General features: G+C 40.5%; 2 protein-coding genes and 1 long non-coding RNA gene across 4 annotated transcripts; all 3 read right to left on the reverse strand.

Moving 5' to 3' along the window:
* Positions 1-1,049: 1,049 nt before the first annotated feature.
* Positions 1,050-3,524, reverse strand: LOC145431087 (uncharacterized). The gene is made up of 3 exons (XR_013911443.1): positions 3,382-3,524; positions 2,769-2,808; positions 1,050-2,608 (listed from the first exon to the last, which is right to left on the reverse strand). It is a non-coding gene; the product is annotated as an uncharacterized LOC145431087 (long non-coding RNA).
* A 262-nt stretch (positions 3,525-3,786) lies between these two features.
* LOC113029886 (myelin-associated glycoprotein-like) lies at positions 3,787-6,962 on the reverse strand. The gene is made up of 5 exons (XM_026180907.2): positions 6,924-6,962; positions 6,747-6,828; positions 6,234-6,617; positions 4,694-4,999; positions 3,787-4,607 (listed from the first exon to the last, which is right to left on the reverse strand). Exons 1-5 carry the CDS (start codon positions 6,960-6,962, stop codon positions 4,285-4,287), a joined length of 1,134 nt encoding a protein of 377 aa, XP_026036692.2. The 3' UTR covers positions 3,787-4,284.
* Positions 6,963-9,484: 2,522 nt separating this feature from the next.
* On the reverse strand, positions 9,485-15,295 carry LOC113028802 (myelin-associated glycoprotein-like). 2 transcript variants are annotated; one of them, XM_026179255.2, is made up of 7 exons: positions 14,574-15,289; positions 14,220-14,279; positions 13,344-13,727; positions 12,296-12,601; positions 11,965-12,222; positions 11,532-11,613; positions 9,485-11,439 (listed from the first exon to the last, which is right to left on the reverse strand). In XM_026179255.2, the coding sequence occupies exons 1-7, from the start codon at positions 14,632-14,634 to the stop codon at positions 11,358-11,360; spliced, it is 1,233 nt and encodes a 410-aa protein (XP_026035040.2). In that variant the 5' UTR covers positions 14,635-15,289; the 3' UTR covers positions 9,485-11,357. The 2 variants fall into 2 exon arrangements, with proteins under 2 accessions (XP_026035040.2, XP_026035041.2); XM_026179256.2 differs by lacking the exon at positions 11,532-11,613 and having other exon boundaries at positions 14,574-15,295.
* Positions 15,296-20,287: the final 4,992 nt, after the last annotated feature.

The raw sequence follows: 20,287 nt of genomic DNA on the forward strand, positions 1-20,287 counted from the left end.
TCACTACTGTTGCCTCTCAGCCCAACACACAACATTTTAGGTCAATAAATGCAAAAAGAGAATTTTATGTTTCAATTACGTGCAAAGCTTGTTATTAAAAATAACAAGTGTGCTTCATCTTCATTTTAGCAGAATTTAAAACATGTAATATGTTCCATAACAAAATTACACACAGATAGGAAGCACACAACAAAAATATTTCACAGGAAGTAAACTGCTAGTGTGACATCACTTTAATGCCTCATTTAAAAGAGGGTTTTTTTGTTTTGTTTTTTTAGTTCACTGCCATTATCTAACTATATATGGATCGGACACAAACATCCTGATTCTTATCAGGTTACCTGAGATGAACTACAAAACAACATTTCTCTGTACAACATCTGTGCAATACATGTCCACACTCATTTCTTCTGCACTGGCTTTTTTTAGCCTTGCACATTTTGAACTGTTAAAACATCACATCCTGCTGCTGCGTGCTGTCCTGCACTCAGTCTAAACAAGGTCCAGGTTTCTGCTTCAAAAACTCAGTTTCATCATAATGAGCATCTTCATTTTCTGCTGTTTTGGCTGCTTCCTGAAGAGACAGACTCACACCTATCGTGAAATGAAAAAAAAAACTGGAGGAAAAGGCTCATTCACTTGATTTTGATAATATTAGAACAAACAGTTCTTACTGAAGACAGTCACAGAAATCCTCAATGCTTTGCCAATAGAGTAAAATTGAAAAACAGGAAGTTTAATTGCATTTTATGTTTCTTAAGTAATTTACCAGATTTAGCTCAGTCAACTAAAACGCCTGAACTCTGTGCAACATTATTCTTTTTTGAACTTACACTATTTAAATTTTGCCTTCACCTGATTTCTTTTCTTCATGTAAAAGTCATCCTACAGACTACTGATGCTGCCTAGCTGCATTCTCACCTGCCACCAACTTGCAGTCTCCTGTCTTTTTCAGATTGTCCTTCTGCATAGTTCATCAGAGTGCACCTTCTGCCACTCATATATTTAACTCTACATTACATAAGTTGTTATATGTTACATGTCAGTCTATGTTCCATTTTTTTTTCTTTTATACGGTAAGTGTTTTTCATGTAAATCATGTTTTCATATAAAAGTGAGCATTTCAGTTCCTAAAACTACCTTTGCTTCAGCTACAGTTTGCTAGGATTTGTCAGTGTCTTATTGACAACATCTACAGATATGCAATAATAAATAAAAGTAAACTATAACAAATATGGTACTGAAGTCAGGATCTTTTTGAAACAATATATAATAATCTAAATTCATGGGTGCAATTTATACAATGTAGCAATTTTCTACAAACCCAGTTCTAAAAAAAAACTCTGGGGATGCTGTAAGATGTAAATTGAAAACAGAATTAAATGATTTGCAAATCTGTTACGGCCCTGGCCATAATGTGTCTTGGTAGCCGTTTCTTGTTCTCTCTGTGTCTTTAAGTCTCTGCAGGTCCCTGATTGGATAAGCTGACGGCTGCCGATTGGTCCCCTGATCATGTGGTTGCTTTCAAAATCCCTCACTAGCAGTTGGGGCAGCCACTGACAGCAGCAGCAGACCTGACCCTGGCCTCCAAACTCTGTAATATTTGTGATTCCCGTGACTTACAGAGCTTTGAATATAGTGTGTAAATTAGCCTTCACTTGTAAATAGCACTTGTAAATAGTCACTGAAGCCGAAGTGGTGAGCTGCCTTGTTGTTTTCTGTATTATTTCCTTCTGTTTATTCAGTTAGGGAGTTAGGCGTAGCATTTGTGTTTTGTTTGTTCTTTTCATCATGTAGGGTTCAGGTAGCACCTTCTTGACTGATTAAGCTGGTTTTGTTTGTTATTTTGCCCTTTGTTCACCCCAGAAGTCACGCTTCAGTTTAGGCACAATAAACCACTGTTCACTAAGAAATTGTTTTTTCTCTGTGTGGCTTTGGGGCCCAGGGCGGGGTCACTTCTTTTTTTTAACTCTTATGTTACGTTCCTGTACCCCTAGACTGGGGCGTAACAAAATCTCATAAGTTTATATTTTATTCACAGCAGAACATAGAACACATATCAAATGGTTAAAGAGAGGAAATATACTATTTTCAGAGACAGAAAAAGGTCATACTGAGTTTGATTGTTCCCCCCAAAAAACAGACACATTCAGCATTTCCTGTTCTTTTAACAGCAGTCAGTAAAACTCGGGGAACAGAGGAGAGCATTTGTGAAACTTTTTGGAAAAGATTGTTGTCCCTTTCTTGTGTCATAGGGTTCAACAGTGTTCAGTTTGTCATATTTTTGGTTCCAAAATGTGCCAAATGTTTCCAGGTGGTTAAAGGCCTGGACTGCAGGCAGACCAGTGCATCGCCCAGATTCTTCTACTATGAGTTCAAGCAGGTGTAATAGATACATTATGTGATTCATCTTGCTGTAATATGCATCAGCAGTGATGGTGCCTTTCCAGATGTGCAGCCTGCTAATTACATAGGTACTGAAGCACCCCGATTACCTGTCTGTGTTACACTGTTGCCTACTTGCTGTCTACATTCAGTCTAAAGAAGGTCTCTGGTTGGAGAAGAAAATCTCTTCATAATGGCCGTCCTCATTTTCTTGACACAAACTCTGTGAAATAAAACGCACCAAACTTGAAATGCTATGAAGAACTTGAGGATACAATAAGGTGATACTAACATCTAAAATCTGTTTTTGAGCACAGTCACGCTAAGCCTTCATTTTATGAGTGCACATGTAAAAACTACAATCATCAGAGTCAGTTTCCTACCTGTGCCTGATGTGAAGCTTGACGTGTTGATTTTAGTCGCCTAGAAGTTACAGAGATGTAATCATCAGAAATAATAATAATAATAATAATAATAATAATAATGATGTCTTGAGCAATCTACCTGAAACATTTCCTACCAGCTTAATTGAACAGGTCAGTCCAGAATCCATCACAGCAACACATTCATTGCAAAATAAATGGTTACGTGTTTACACTCTTCAAAATATGTTTATGAATCTTGTGCAATTAATTAATTACATAACTTAGAAACTCACAAAGGGAACTTCAGACACACAGGAACGATAAAATGCATCCTATCATCATTTGCATGAAAAAATATTTCTATTTTGTGGAATATTTCAGCATCTTATGATACAATCTGAAGAAACTTCACATCTGTAGCTTTGTTTTCCCAGTGATACAAAAACTGAAATACTGAAGCTATAAACTTAAAGATATACCTCAACACTTCCACTGGTTTTAGTTAAAAGTTCAGTCAAAATGAAACCATTGACAGTTTCAAGCAATATCACAAGATAAAGAAAAGTGAGACAAAATTCGATATTCCACGGATGGAATAAATCTGGACTGGATGTTGATCTTAGAGTCTTACCAAAACACAAAAACCATACAGATGAGTACGATGATCCCAGTGATCCCTCCTACAGCAGACCATGATAAAGGCTGATGTGTTCCTGCAGATATAAAAAGGTTAGTGACAAATGCACTTTGATAAATATCATGTTTGTCACTGAGTGTTCAGGCTTATCTGAAGGTAACTTAAATGTTCAAGTTGCTGTGAATGGTTTAATCTATTTACATTCAATCAAATGTTAAGAGAGTGAAAGCTTTCCTATTAACTTAATGATCTCAATCAATAATTTCATGTCTTATTTAAAACAGCATCATATTCAATGTTGGGGCCACAAACTTTGTGGTGATAAGGTTGTGTCTGCATGGTGTTGTATGTCTATTCCAGGGATTTGGGTTCATGTGGGAGGTTTTAATGAATGATAGATTTAATAGACTGTATTTCTTTTGCTGACTGTGTTCGTTTGTGCATGTCAAATGCCTTGCCTTCTTTAGATTGCCCTCAAGTAGCTTGCATGTGCTTGCGCTTGACTGCAAAGTGGATGGATGACTGAAATATGGAATAAATGCTCAATGGAAAATGAATGGAAGCTGGATTGTTTGCTGGTCTATTTAAGAATGAGTCAGCAAAGCAGTTCTCCCTACTTCATCCTCTGCGTGGCCTAATTGATATCAAGTCACTTCATTCAGTTCAATAGACAATAAAGCATTCTGTGCATTAGGGCAATGAATCTGACCAGAAGAAGACAAGCAAGCAGTTGATACTAATGTATTATGGGCACTTCTGTTTCTTCTATTTGGGCTTGAATTTTCTGAGGATGACTTAAAGCTCTTGGATCCTGTTGACAGTGCTTTCATTTCTGTAAATATGGATGTGTTCCCATTATTCTCACCAAACTTTCTTCAATAAATTCAAACCTGTTAATCACAATTCTGCATACAGTTTATTAATATTAATAAATGATTGATTCTTGTGCTGCTGTCTGCATTTACCTGTTGGATGAAGCTCTGCTGATGTCTGATTACCCAGATCATTAGTGGCCACACAGTAATAAACTCCTCCATCTGTTACATTGAAGCTGTAAATCTCTCCTTCAAATACTTTCACAGCTCCATCTCTGCTCTTCTTGAACCAGGTGAAGTTGCTGACTGGAGGTTTGGCTCTGCTGGAGCAGGTCAGGTTCACCCAGTCGCCTGCTGACACCAAACCTGATGGACTGATGGATGCTGAGGTGTCTTTAGGAGCATCTGGAGAAACAAACAAACAAAGACATATCACACAAATCATGTTGTCCTATAGGATCCAGTTCAACAATAAACTCTGATTGTCTTACATGAAACACTGAGAGTCTCTTCTGTCTCTGCTGTCTTGGTGTCGTTTCCTTGGTTCACAGGATATCTGGCAGAGCAGCTGATCTTCTTTCCATCATGTGTGTCTGACAGAGTGATGTTCTGCTGGATTTTAGTTGTAAAGCTTCCATCTGTGTTTTCCTCTATTTTGTTGTGAGAGTCTTGTTGGAGATTCCAGGTGAGTTGAGGAGGGGAGTGTGGACAGGGAGTGAGAGCTGAGCAGGTTATAGTGACAGACTCCTTCTCCTTCAGATCACCTTGGATTGTAATATTGGGCCTCCAAGGAGAATCTGTGGTTTCAAAGATGTTGCAAATACATACAAATAAATACAGTATATAATACACTATATCTTTCTAATGTAGAATCATTTGTTCTGTTATCAATTTATTTAAACTCTACACTTAACACACTCTAATCCAGTGTACTGCATTGCACTGCACACTACACTTTACACGGTGATTATGAACCACTCCACTGTCACATGTTTGCTGGTGCATTGTTTTTGTTTTGATTTTCAAATATTTTTATGATGTGTATTATCATTTCTATTTTACTTTATTCAATTTATTTTGATTTCAGATTACTTTTTATCTCATTAAGATATTTGTTTTGTCATCTTTTCATATCTTACAAATAATTGTTAATATTAACCCTGTAAGACCCAACCCATCAAAAAATAGCCAGAAAATTCAGATTTTTTTAGAAATGAGATGTTTATAAACCCTTATAACAAAATCCACGTTTTGTTTGCTATATCATGATATATTTTTTATTAAATATTTATTATATTTTTTGTATTGCATAAGATACGTGGCAACTGTTTGTTAAAAACAATGTTCATTTTTAAAAAAAAAACAGTTTTGTCCATAACATTTTGAAATTATGGCAAATATTGATCATGTTGATGAGATAGAGGTTATGATACAAAGGGCATTATAGGGTTAACATGCATGGACATAAAAGGAGTGAAGCCTGTCAGTAGTAAATATGTTAAGGGAATGGACAGTTTAAACCAAATTGGCAGAAGTTGTAAAAATCCCAAAATCATTACTGAATGACTGTGATCTTCATGGCCTCAGGTCAAACTGCACTGAACACACACAGTTCTGTCAAAAGAATCAGTGCGTGAGCTCAGGAACACTTCTGAAAGCCATCAGTAGAGCTGGATGCAGAAATGGAAGTTAAAAGTCCATTCTTGCTTCGTCTAGTTGGAATTATTTTACATGAAGTGAGACGGAGATTAGAACTGGCTTTAAACGATACTGTGTTCTGTACAGACCTGTCACACTCTGAAACTGTTTTCAAAATGTTATGACACAATAAAAACAGTATATTGATATATATTGACTGCTTCAGAAAGAATCCTGTACAGTTAAGAAATAAAATGTAAATCAGGAAAATCACTGTGACTGTATTGAAACTTTTAGGCTGAAAAAATTATATTTTAGAATACAGAAATCTATTTGAATGTGTTTTGTTGTCATTTTGTTATTAAACATTCATTTATTTTAAAAATAACTCACCTCTGACTGTTATTTGAAGAGGATCACACTGAGCTGTTGCCTTGAATGGTTCACTCTCTACTCTGAAGAAGTATGTGTTTGTGTATGTGGTGGTTAAATTAGAAAACAGAGTGGTGCAGTCTCTCTGACTCAGGTTCCCAGTAATACTCATTGGATAGATGCTAACTGCTCCACTACTGTTGAAGATCACATTGTTTTTGATTTTGGTAATATAAGAATTGTTTTTAATCCACACTCCAAAAGTTTCACTTGTGCTGATAAATTTTGGTTCGTCTTTGGGTCTGAAGCTACATGGGATTTGCAAACAAGATCCACTCAGTGCTTCCAGCTTCTTTGGTGCAGTTATGAAGAGTGCTGGTTGATCAGCACAATCAGCCAAAACACCTGTAAATACAGTGTCATGATTAATAAATTGTTGACTCTATCTTCACTGGCCTTTCAGATTTTGTTTGTCAATAAAGTTCAGATTGTAAAATGACTCCATGTCTGTGAATGACTGAACTAACAGTTCACCTGGAACAAAGAGGACAATCAGCAACATGCTGACTGTCACCATGTTCACACACAGGAACTTGTTGATGCTGTTGTTGAAACCCTGAATTAAAAACACAAATCAGACATTTAATCACTTGAATTATGGATTTTGAAGAGATTATTCATATTTCTTTAAAACAAATTCTTAATCCAAACTTCCTCTGTGCAATACGAGCTGTCATCATAAGGAACCATTGTTAACAACATCTGACATGTGAAATGAGTGAAACTAAATCACCAGGAAAGAAAATGACATAAATGTGTCTGTCAGTGCACTAAAAGAACAATCACAAAATAAAAACTTCAGTTGCGTTAAATAAAAGCATAAAATGTTTCCTTACCAAACAAGTCCCCGTTTAGTCTCACAGTTTTAGAGTGAAATGAAGCAAAATTACAATAATCGATGTAAACTAGTGGTCATCATTTGAGAAAGAAGCAAGAACTGAGATATCCACTGACTAAACCACACGATACAATCAACTGTGTCCTTCCTGCTTAAAAGCTGAAACAGGGGATATGACATGTCAATCTATTTTTAACGTCCACTCTGAACTCACATTCACAACCTAAAAGATTTTTTTAACGTCACTCCTTCAGAGCCTGCAAACTTAACCTTAGTTAAAATATTTTTTAAAAAATCCCAATATGAACGTCACTGATCATCAGGAGCAGTAGCGGTTTTTGATACGGGCGACACGGGCAGTTGCCCGGGGCGGCATCAGGGGCATCGGCAAAAAAAATATAAAAAATTGCTCATACTCATGCTGCCCTGACATCAGCCAGCGCATATTGGGAATGGCATCGGTTTTCTATCGCCCATTTGCTGGGAGTAAGGGTGCCCTCTGTTTGCGAGGTGCGCCTGCTGCTTGCGGCTCAGGGAGGAGAGGGCGGGGCAGTGAGGGATTCTCTGGCTGGCTGGAGCAGCATCTAATAACCAACTCGCAAAATAAAACAAAATAAAAACAAACCAACAAACACGAAAACACCAGACATCATGATACAGACTTATAATTTGCACCGATGTTTTTTTTCGAAATTCTGTATGCGAAAAGTGCGCCTGCTTGCTGCTGTGCTGAAGTCAAAGTAAACTTCATTGTCATCTCCGCTATACAGTCCAGTATGTATAGAGACGAGACGACGAGGCTCCAGTTACAGCAGTGCAAGTAAACGAACAACAAATATAAGAAGAGTAAGAAAATAAATATACACTTTAGGACTAGGAGTGAAGGGATCAATAACAATTTAAAATGTATAATTTACAGTTTGATGATTTAAAGTCTCACACACAACCTGTCGACAGGGGAGGAGAGACCTGCTGCTTGCAAATAGAGCACATTTCATTCATAATGTTGTAAATCCAAGCCCATTATGTATTCTTGATTTGAAATCCCAGAAATAAACCTTAGACAAAGCAAATCTGTGAACTAGGGTGTAGGTCTATTAGGTTATGTTGTGGTGATCCCTGAGTTGGGGGATGGGTGTTCATACTGGAGTGCAAAATGAAAACCAATGGAAGGTGAACAAGAAAAGTTCAAAGCCATCAGGTCCTCAGTTTAGAAAAAAGAGAAAAGAAGAGAAGGAGAAACGAGGAAAAGATGCAGGTAAGCAGATGTGTCACTGGATAATGGCAGGTCATCCTGAAACAATCAGAATCAGAATCAGAATACTTCATTAATCCCTAAGAAAATTATGTGGGTTACAGTTGCTCCAAGAAGAAATGGTAAAAATAGTAACAGTAACAGACTAAACTCCAAACAATACATTATGTTACAGATTTTACACATTTAAGAAATAGCACTAATATACACAGACCACTAAATTAAAAATATCAATGATAAACAGAGGGGATTATAAATAAATATCAAGAAAGTTGACAAGAATATTCCAGAGTAGAGAAGAGCGTGTGTAAAATGGCTGTAACTATAGCAGTGTTTACAGTGTGTTAGATGGAGGAGGTGTACAGGGAGATGGTCACGAGCAGGAATGATTTCTTGTATCGTTCAGTGCTGCTTTTCGATAATCTCAGTCTCTCACTGAACGTGTTCCTGTGACTAGCCAGCATGTCATGGAGTGGGTGGGAGGTGTTATCCAACATTGTCTTTATCTTGGACAACATCTGCCTCTCAGACACCACCCTAACGGAGTCCAGCTCCATCCCCACAACATTACTGGCCTTGTGGATCAGTTTTTTTAGTCTGTTGTCATCTGTGACCCTCAACCTGCTGCCCCAGCATGCAACAGCATAGAGGAGCGCACTGACCACAACAGAGATAATAACATCATAACATCAATTAGTAGGGATAGTGAAGTGTCACTTGGCTATGATAGTAAACAGTAGACACTGATGTCGCTTACTGAATCTTTTGGACTGTGTTCAGCACAATATTAATTAGTCATTATCAATTGATGATCTGTCCTGTTCTCATTGTATGACAAATTATGATGGCTGTTTAGTAGCTGTTTGCATACTATGCATACTCTCTCTCTCTCTTCATATATGTGTGTGTGTGTTTCTCTGGTGAAATTCAGTATGGTTCCGACAACAGTTTTATATTAATGTACAATCCTTAATATCTTTTATGTGTGGTACGGGGTGCCAAACAGGCTAGGACCGCCACTGATCAGGAGTTATCTATTACAAGCTGTTAGGGTCATCGTAAAAATTAATATTCAAGTACTAATTAATACTAAAAAAACTGATTAGTAATAAACTCTGAAACTCTTTACCAGTTTATTTACCTTTGCAAAGAAATCAACAACAGTACAGACAGCATGACCACAGTCTGCATGCCCTCTGACACAGAGGGATTGTAAGTCTAGAATATTTACAGAGAGAAGGCATCTACCTGCCATGATCACAGAGTACATTTAGAACATTGTATACAACAGAAAACTCGGCAACAATTGCTTTAAAGATTACATGGAGACACAATAAGATCATTTAGAGAATTTCATTCTGTAAAGTCAGCTTGAGACAGAGAAGAATCCTACAAATTGCATTACTCATCTATATTAAAACTTAATATAGATGATTAACATAGACTATTAGACCCATGAAGTGAATCACTGACATCTGAAAAATGATGTGTTGATACAGCTCTTGAATTCTCCTTAAAGATACAAGACTGAACAGTTTGTTCCTGGGAACAACAGTAAGTGAAAAACTCTGTCAAAAAATACAAATGTGTGGCCAGTAGATCAGACATATGTCATGATTCGGCTGTGGGCAGACAGGATGAGGACCCAAAATGCAGAAATCTCAACACATGGGAATAACTCAAAATGCAGCTTTATTGCTGACACACAGAAATCATACAGGACTAAAGTAAACTGGAGAATAAAACCTAAACTTCACCAAGAGGCACACAAGGAAACACACAGCATGAGGCAGAAAACACAGGGTTTGACATGACGAGACCAAAGGGAAGCAAAACTCAATACATTCACCAAGGACACAGACTTTCAAAGTAAAGCAGGAAACGTAACACTGAGACGCAGACTTGATTAAGGGATACACATGACAGGGGAAACAGAGCAACTAAGACACACAGAGACCAAACATAAGGGAGGCACAGACAACAATAAACACTGGGTCAATGGCCCAGGACCGTGACAACATATGCAGGGAGGTTGTAGATAAGATGGGAGTAAAAACATGATCCAGGGGTGCTCGCTTTTATGTGTGGGACCATTACCATGCTGCACTATCATCAGTGTTTAAATCAAAATTACTGACCAAAGGGAATTGGTGAGATTTGGCAATATATGAAAATAGATGAGAGAATTAATTCAAGAAGTCATCGCAGGACTTAGGAGGTTGGTGGATAATAATACAACAAAATAGATTTTCATACTTCGATTTGAAGGGATGATATGAGCTCAGAGTAAATGGATGACAACTTAATTTGCACTTGTAAATCACTGATATTCCCCCACCTCAGCCTGAGCACCTCGGGGCATTCAAATATTTGTAATTGTTTTGGCAAAGATCCACAAGGGCCTCACATCCCAGAAATAACTGTTCAAACTGCAGCCTTCAGGCAGGCGCTACAAACCACTGTTTACAAAACCCACGGAGACAGTTTCCTCCCCCAGGTGTCACTCTGATGAACACTGAAATGACCCACTCTTACATCATTCAGGTCATAACACATATGCATATTACACCACTCAGTTTGGTACCAATACTTTGTATAGTTTCTTAATACTTTGTGTAACTTGCTCCTTGTTTTTTGTTTGTGTGCACAAACTTGGCCAAATAAAGTCTGATTCTGAATCTAACACTAATGTTAGGAAAACAGCTGAAACTGTAACAGAGTGGAAACTGCCAGGATTGTCCAAGCATCATGCTGCAGCAGTCTTACATAAGTGTAGGGTTAGATCAGTGTTCATGGATAAAATGCTTGACCTTAGAGTGAAGCAGGTCCTATTAAAAAATTTCAGTCCAGTTGAGGACCGGCATGAACTTGTCCACAAAGAAAATGTCTCCATTCCTGCAACACCATCTCTACACAAAAAGCAAAACTGTTGAACATCACTACAGTGAATTTACTGATATTTTCAGGTGGATTTTGTCCTCCTGAAGAAACTTTAGTTGATGTGTTGTGATGTGACTCTGCTCATCTGACAGCTTTCAGTTTCTGGATTGTTGGAGAGTCTTGATCTGAACCAGCTGAAGGAAAAAAAGACAAAATCATTTTGTTTTACAACAGATGAGTTTCTTTGTGGCTTTACATGAGTGTGTCACAAAAACATTTGTCTCACCAAACAAAAACCATCAGTGTGCTCACGAGCATTATGATTAACACAGTCTTCACTATAGTGTAGACACCAACCTGGTTTCCACCTTTAATGCAACAAGATTTTAGAGTGATTAAAACAATATGTGACAGAATGAACATTTAACAGTAAATGGAACCATTTAAGGTGAAACAAGATCCAAGAAAACCATAACTTTAACAAATAAGACCTGAACAACCACAGGTTCAGGTCTTAGTCTTGATGAAGGATGAAGTAAAATCTTAGAAGTTCATAAAACACAATTCAATCTCACATAAAACACACCTCTCTTTCTGCTTTCTTCTGACATATATTACAAAAAATAGAATAATGGAAAAAAATGCTTTTAACACTTCATTTGTTGGATCCAATCAAAAACATTTTGAAATGAAAAAAAAAATCTGCTGAGTAACGTTACCTTCAGTCAAATGAAGCTCTGCTGATGTCTGATTACCCAGATCATTAGTGGCCACACAGTAATAAACTCCTCCATCTGTTACATTGAAGCTGTAAATCTCTCCTTCAGATACTTTCACAGCTCCATCTCTGCTCTTCTTGAACCAGGTGAAGTTGCTGACTGGAGGTTTGGCTCTGCTGGAGCAGGTCAGCTTCACCCAGCTGCCTGCTGACACCAAACCTGATGGACTGATGGATGCTGAGGTGTCTTTAGGAGCATCTGGAGAAATAAATTATATCCTATAAATCATGATATGTTTGCAGGATGAAAAAACAAAGTCTGATTGTCTTACATGAAACACTGAGAGTCTCTTCTGTCTCTGCTGTCTTGGTGTCGTTTCCTTGGTTCACAGGATATCTGGCAGAGCAGCTGATCTTCTTTCCATCATGTGTGTCTGACAGAGTGATGTTCTGCTGGATTTTAGTTGTAAAGCTTCCATCTGTGTTTTCCTCTATTTTGTTGTGAGAGTCTTGTTGGAGATTCCAGGTGAGTTGAGGAGGGGAGTGTGGACAGGGAGTGAGAGCTGAGCAGGTTATAGTGACAGACTCCTTCTCCTTCAGATCACCTGGGATTGCAATACTGGGCCTCCAAGGAGAATCTGTGGTTTTGCATTAAACACAGTTTTTATACAAATAAATGAAGTCAAAATTTGGATTGTATTTGATGTTCACCAAGAGACTCATTTCATGAGCTCAGGGACACTTTTGAAAACCACTGGTACGACTAGATGCACACATTGAAGTTAAAACTTTACAATGAAAATGAAAACATGAAAACAAACATTGATGCTTCCTCTGTGTGAACTTATTTAACATGAAGTGAGACAAAGATGAAAACTGGTTTTAATCTGACTGATCAAAAGTAAAAATGTTTTTGAAAATAGTGAAAAACTGCATCCATTTGGCTTTTTATGTTTGGTATAAGAGTCCAGGTGCTAAACTGGCCTGTCTGTAGTACAGACCTGTTACACAATGAAATCAATAGTACTACATCATGAAACAGTGATCTGTTAGTCTTGTTATAACATAAACGAGAGCCTGACACACAAAAAACAATCAAAGTTCTTAGTTTTAATCTTTTGTATGATATTTTTGACCTGAACGGAAATGAACTGAGATGGTAAATGATTTGAAAAACACTTCATTTTGTTTTTATTTACATTTTACATCCTGACTTTTCTGGAAGGCTTCTGTACAGTAAAGAAATAAACTGTAAGTCGGGACAATCACTGTGACTGTAGTGTTAATTTTAGCTTCAAGAGATATTTTAGACAAAGAATAGAGAACAACTGTCTGAATGTGAATTGTTGTTTTATTATGAAAGTATTAAAAATAACTCACCTCTGACTGTTATTTGAAGAGGATCACACTGACCTGTCGCCTTGAATCTTTCTCTCTCTACTCTGAAGAAGTATGTGTCTGTGTATGTGGTGGCTAAATTAGAAAACAGAGTGGTGCAGTCTCTCTGACTCAGGTTCCCAGTAATACTCATTGGATAGGTGCTAACTGCTCCACTACTGTTGTAGATCACATTGTTTGGATTTTCGCCAAATCTAGAATCATTTTTAATCCACACTCCAAAGATTTTTCTTGTGCTGATAAATGTCTGTTCGTCTTTGCGTCTGAAGCTACATGGGATTTGCAAACAAGATCCACTCAGTGCTTCCAGCTTCTTTGGTGCAGTTATGGAGAGGTCTGCTTGTTTTGTACAGTCTGCCAAAGCACCTGTAAATACATTTTATGGATTAAGTTATTCACACATTAATACTGTACTGTAGTCCCACCAAGACGTAAAGCATAATCTTTGATTAAATGATTCAATTACATTGATTTTTGTATCTGTGTGTTTATTACACAATCACAGGTTTTAACAGAGCTCATCTAGAGCTGAATTAGACATAAAGGTTACTGATTATTTCTTTTTCTTTTGTCATGATTCAGTTTTTAAATTAGACATTAAAAGTGTAGTTGATTTAATATACTTTCTTTATTTTTTCTTAAGCTGTAGGTGTTACAAGCTGTAGCTTCAGCCACTTCTTCTTCTGTTATCATTTAAATTCTTGTTTTGTAAACAAACCAAAGAGAAATTACCAATTAAAGAATTTCAATTTCAAGTTAGGACAATAACAGTTGGAAAAAGTAGCTGCAGGGTCACTTTTTCTTCCAAATAAAATTCACATTTTAAATGATTTCAATATAAGTGAACAAACGGCTCACCTGAAACAAAGAGGAGAACCGATAACATGCCGACTGTCACCATGTTCACAAACTCCTTCCCTGCATTTTAACAGACAAACACAAAGACATCTGTTTATCTAATCATTCCACACATGAAGTTTTAAAACAGCCCCGACAAAGTTGTTTCACAGAGAACTTCCCCTATTTAACGACATTTTTTTTTCTTAGCAGTGATCTCTCTGAATCTATAATCACACAGTTCATTTAAAACAACAACACAACTAAGTAAAATTTAATACATATTAAATTTAAAATTACTTAATGCGTCTTTCATTTAAGTAAAAGAATAAATAATTATTAGTTTTAGAGAGTAACAGTGAAATGTTTCCTTACCAAGTGAACGAGTGATTTCACAACGAAATGAGGGGGTTTTAGCACAGTTACAGTGAACCATGTAGTCTGACTGCTGTTAAAAAGAAGGAAGTTCAGAAGGAGAACATGCTCTTTAAGAAAGTGTCCTAAGGCCAGCCTGCTTGGTTGCAAAGCTGCTACAGGCATGGCATCACATGATGCTCTGACCGAAGCAGGAAAATAGTCACTTATCTGTCCTTCCTGTTAATATCCTCTGATAAAGAAAGTCAAAGATTACAACATCGTTAAAGTCTCAAAGTACTTAAAAACCATCAAAGACAGAGACAGAGAAAAAAAATCTAACAATCAAGAACAAAACTACAAAATTATTGTTTGCTTTAACTATGAAAAAGCAAGAATTCGTTACCTCTGACTGTTATTTTAAGAGGATCACAAGCAGCTGTTGCCTTGAATGGTTCACTCTCTACTCTGAAGAAGTATGTGTCTGTGTAGGTGGTGGTTAAATTAGAAAACAGAGTGGTGCAGTCTCTCTGACTCAGGTTCCCAGTAATACTCATTGGATAGATGCTAACTGCTCCACTACTGTTGAAGATCACATTGTTTTTGATTTTGTTAATATCAGAATTGTTTTTAATCCACACTCCAAAGGTTTTTCTTGTGCTGATAAATGTCTGTTCGTCTTTGGGTCTGAAGCTACATGGGATTTGCAAACAAGATCCACTCAGTGCTTCCAGCTTCTTTGGTGCAGTTATGGAGAGGTCTGCTTCATCAGGACAATCAGTCAAAACACCTGTAAATACACTGTCATGATTAATAAATTGTTGACTCTATCTTCACTGGCCTTTCAGATTTTGTATGTCAAAAAAATTCAGATTGTAAAATGACTCCATGTCTGTGAATGAGTGAACAAACAGCTCACCTGGAACAAAGAGGACAATCAGCAACATGCCGACTGTCACCATGTTCACACACAGGAACTTGTTGAAACCTGAATTACAAACACACATCAGATATTTAATTACTTGAATTATGGATTTTGAAGAGATTGTTCATTATTCTTTAAAACAAATTCATAATCCAAACTTCCTCTTTGCAATACGAGCTGTCATTCTTTCATAAGGAACCATTGTTAACAACTGAAATGTGAAATATAAAAACAGTAATAATACAACAGAGTTTGTTTTTGTGAGTAAAACTAAATCACCAGGAAAGAAAATGACATAAATGTATCTGTCAGTGCACTAAAAGAAGAATCACAAAACGAAAGCTTTAGTTTCATTAAATAAAAGCATAAAATGTTTCCTTATCAAACAAGTCCCCATTTAGTCTCACAGTTTTAGAGTGAAATGAAGCAAAATTACAATAATCGATGTAAACTAGTGGTCATCATATCAGAAAGAAGCAAGAACTGAGATATCCACTGATTAACGTCTGCATACTAAACTCATTTGTGTCCTTCCTGCTTCTAATCTGCTAAAAGAGGAAGTGGATTAGTATTATTTCTTAAACCTGTAACACCAAGTGTGTCATATTTGAGATGAGATTTTGTGAGTTGTGAGACTTCTTCATCATCAAAGCGATTTTTTTTTCTGTAATTAAGTTGCCCAAAACAACAATGTAGCAAATATGATACAAATTAAAACTCATGTTTGCAAATGAATATAGATTTATTTTTAATTAACTCCATTAAAAAATGCATTTTTGGCAGTTGTTTCATGTTTCAGGCTTTACAGGTTTAACACTGTAAACTCACACTTGGAGATTTTGTCAGGGTCCTAGGTCTCCTGACCCAGCGTTTTAGTTCTTTGTGATTTTTGTATTATTGTACTTGGTGTGAGTTATTCTATGGTTTCTAGTTGCGATCCCTTGCCCTTCATGTTTCTCTGTGTCCCCTCTGTTCTGTGTAAGTCTATGTCTTCTTGTTTGAGTTCCCCTCTGTGTCTCTCGGTTCTTGAGTCCTCTGCCTTATGGTTTATGTCTCTGTGTTTCTTAGTTGCTGTCTCCACTGTGTCAAGTTCGCGTCTCTGTGTGATCCTTCCTGTTTTACTTTGAAGGTCCGTGTCTTATGTGAATGTGTCCTGCTTTGCTTGTCTCGTCAGTTCTAATTTCCCCCAGCTGTGCTCTCCTTCTGTGTCTCATTCTCCTCGTTACTTCCCAGTGTATTTAGACCCTGTGTTTCTCTGAGTCAGTGTTGCGTCGTACCCTCAACAAGCTGTGTGTGTTTTGCCTCCGTGTTGCCAGTGTTTTGTTTTCAGTTCCAGTTCAGTGTTTTGTTTCCAGTTCAGTGTTTTCTGCTTCAGTGTTTTAGTCCACCAGCGTTTTTGTTTGTCTTTTGATGCCTTTAGTTTGTAAGAGGGTTTCCAGCAATAAAACTGCGCTTTAAGTTGAACTTCTGTGTCTGAGTCCTGCATTTTGGATCCACCACTCCCGCTTGCCCGCCTGCCACACAGCCAACCATGACAGAACGACGCAACCATCAAATGGATCCTGCGGACTCACAGTCTCAGTATCTCACGCAGTTGTGGAATTACTGCCAGTGTCACCTGTGTCTCCAGTAGCTCAGCTCCCAGTGTCACCTGCCCCGCAGCCTCCCTCAGCTCGGTTAGCCGCCCCGCAGCCTCCCTCAGCTCGGTTAGCCGCCCCGCAGCCTCCCTCAGCTCGGTTCCCAGAGCCTCCAGTGCCACCAGTGTCACCCTCAGCTCGGTTCCCAGAGCCTCCAGTGCCACCAGTGTCACCCTGAGTTCGGTTTCCAGAGCCTCCAGTGCCACCAGTGTCACCCTCAGTTCGGTTCCCAGAGCCTCCAGTGCCACCAGTGTCACCCTCAGTTCGGTTTCCAGAGCCTCCAGTGCCACCAGTGTCACCCTCAGTTCGGTTTCCAGAGCCTCCAGTGTCCCTTTCAGTTCAGTTTCCAGAGCCTCCAGTGCCACCCGTAGCTCAGGCCCCCGTAGCTCCAGTGCCCCCTGTAGCGCAGGCCCCAGTAGCTCCAGTACCCCCGCTACCCGTAGCTCTGGCTCCAGTAATAGCGGTCTCACACATTCACTTTTTGCAGGGAGAGAATTTAAGGTCCAGTCAGGGAGTTTCTCGCGCTTTAGCTGCTTCAGGCACCGCTCTGCACTCCAGGGCTTCCCCAGAGGCTAGGTCTCAGTCCCCAGCTGATTCTGAACCCCTGAAGATTAAGCAGCCCTCAGAGAACAACTCCATGTCAGTGCTGTCTGAGCAGGGCCAGTGCTCAGCACAGTACCCATTGCCTTCGTGTCTGCCAGAGGACTCCATGCCTGCTGGCTTTGTGATGGCTTCTGCTGGAGGGTCCAAGGGGCCCGTCAAGCCTTCATCTCGTGTCTCCACTGGAGGGTCCGAGGGACCGCTCCGGCCTTCGTCCCATGTCTCCGCTGGAGGGTCCGAGGGACCGCTCCGGCCCTCGTCTCCTGTCTCCGCTGGAGGGTCCGAGGGACCGCTCCGGCCTTCGTCTCCTGTCTCCGTTGGAGGGTCCGAGGAGCCTGTCCAGCTTCTTGCCTCATCAGCTGGGGGGCCCGAGGAGCCCGTCCAGCCGCAGCTTCATCATCCTCGCCTCCTGCAGCTTCATCATCTTCGCCTGCTGCAGCTTCATCATCTTCGCCTGCTGCAGCTTCATCATCTTCGCCTGCTGCAGCTTCATCATCTTCGCCTGCTGCAGCTTCATCATCTTCGCCTGCTGCAGCTTCATCATCTTCGCCTGGCCCGGCCTCCGTGCCTTCAGCCTCGCCTGGCCCGGCCTCGTTAGGGTCTGGAGCTAAACGGCTGTTTTCTAGACCGCTGGCTAGGCCACTGGCCGGGCGCCATCGCCGTCGTGGGCGGCCCCCGGACCCTCTTCGCCTGAGTGGCCGCCGTTGCCCTCCGCACGGCCGGCCCCCAGACCGCCTTCGCCTGAGTGGCCGCCGTTGCCCTCCGCACGGCCGACCCCCGGACCGCCTTCGCCTGAGTGGCCGCCGTTGCCCTCCGCACGGCCGACCCCCGGACCGCCTTCGCCTGAGTGGCCGCCGTTGCCCTCCGCACGGCCGACCCCCGGACTGCCACCGCCTGAGTGACCGCCGTTGCCTTCCGCACGGCCGGCCCCCCGGACCAGCGCTGTCGTCGTCGCCGTTGCCTTCCGCACGGCCGCCCCCCGAACTGTGTCCACGTCGCCGCCGTTGCCGTCCGCACGGTCGGCCCCCTGAACTGTTTGGACTCCTGTGCTGTCGGCCCCCTGAACTCTTCTGTTTTGGACTCGTGTTTTGTTTTGGGGCTTTCTTGTGCTTCTGTGTTTTTGTTTCGTGACCCTGAATCCTACCTTAGTTATACTGCAGTGGATGTAGGCTGCTGGAGGGATTCCCATGATGCACTGAGTCTTTCTTCTTCAGTCACCTTTCTTACTCACTGTGTGTTAATAGACCTCACTGCACTGAATCATACTTGTTATTAATCTCAGGCTCTCTTCCACAGCATGTCTTTTGTCTTGTCTTTCTTCTCTCACCTCAACTGGTCGTGGCAGATAGATCCAGTAACCATCACGGTGGCAGACATCCAAGCAAGGGTCTCTAGCATAAAGAGTTGGACAGCACCAGACCCCGACATGGTTCACGACTACTGGCTGAAGAAGCTGACTGCACTCCATGGGTCAATACATGAGCAGGGCACAGAAAGGGATTGGCAAGAATACCAGAGGCGCAAAGCACCAGCTACTGGTAGACAGAACAGTCAGCCGAGACTGCAAGACCAGGCTGACCAACCTGTGCACTGCCTGGATTGATTACAAGAAGGCCTATGACTCAATGCCCCACAGCTGGATCCTGGAATGCCTAGAACTATATGAGATCAACAGGACCCTAAGAGCCTTCATCGGGAACTCAATGGGGATGTGGCGTACAACACTAAAGGCCAACTCCAAGCCCATAGCACAAGTCACCATCAAGTGCGGGATCTACCAAGGAGTGATCAGGTACCCTGCTGGGGTAATAGGCTGGCCAAAGGAGGAGATAGAAGCCACTGACATCAAGACAAGAAAGCTCCTTACCATGCATGGAGGGTTTCACCCCAAGTCCAGCACCCTGAGGCTGTACGCTAAGCGGAAGGAAGGGGGCCGGGGACTGGTGAGTGTCAGCACACAGTCCAGGATGAGACAACGAACATCCAAGAATACATTCGGAAGATGGCCCCAACTGACCGAGTGCTCAGTGAATACCTCAGACAGCAGAAACCCAAGAAAGAGGAGGGAGATGAGGAACTATCATGGAAGGACAGGCCCCTGCACGGTATGTACCACCGGCAGATAGAGGAGGTGGCTGATATCCAGAAATCCTACCAGTGGCTGAACAAAGCTGGACTGAAAGACAGCACAGAGGCACTAATCATGGCCAACCCGTTCTCACTCCCAAAGCGTAACATTTTACGCTAGGTGACAAATCGTCACCATATTACGTTTTCGGCTACCCACCACGTTCCTAAATGACGACCTTGGAAAAAGAGGAAATATGAGAACCGTCTGGACTGAACCTACACATGTTCGCTCTTTTTCTTCAAATCGCTTAGAAACACGCTATTTAACATCATTAAAGTCCTGGTTAAGGTCAGGAATAAGGTTATGGTCAGGGCTAGGGATAAGGTTAGGTTTAGGGCTGAAATACAGGGCTGGAACGTCTACTACCGCGGGAGCGTCATTGCACTGGATTCCAGCAATAACCTGCCGCGTACCATAAGAACGCCGAAGGTCTCCTTTCGCG

Source organism: Astatotilapia calliptera, chromosome 9 (assembly GCF_964374335.1).
Source record: "Astatotilapia calliptera chromosome 9, fAstCal68.1, whole genome shotgun sequence".
NCBI classification, from domain to species: Eukaryota; Metazoa; Chordata; class Actinopteri; order Cichliformes; family Cichlidae; genus Astatotilapia; species Astatotilapia calliptera.

Bases quoted from the DNA above. Each gene is read 5' to 3' on its own strand.
- LOC113028802 (XM_026179255.2), bottom strand. From the start codon at position 14,634: ATGGTTCACTGTAACTGTGCTAAAACCCCCTCATTTCGTTGTGAAATC. The intron at 14,280-14,573 runs GTAAGGAAACAT...GTTAAAATGCAG, and splicing joins TGAAATCACTCGTTCACTTG to GGAAGGAGTTTGTGAACATG. The intron at 11,440-11,531 runs GTGAGACAAATG...TTTTTCCTTCAG, and splicing joins ACACTGATGGTTTTTGTTTG to CTGGTTCAGATCAAGACTCT.
- LOC113029886 (XM_026180907.2), bottom strand. From the start codon at position 6,962: ATGGTTCCTTATGATGACAGCTCGTATTGCACAGAGGAA. The intron at 6,829-6,923 runs GTTTGGATTAAG...TTTTTAATTCAG, and splicing joins GCTCGTATTGCACAGAGGAA to GGTTTCAACAACAGCATCAA. The intron at 4,608-4,693 runs GTAAGACAATCA...TTGTTTCTCCAG, and splicing joins AGAGACTCTCAGTGTTTCAT to ATGCTCCTAAAGACACCTCA.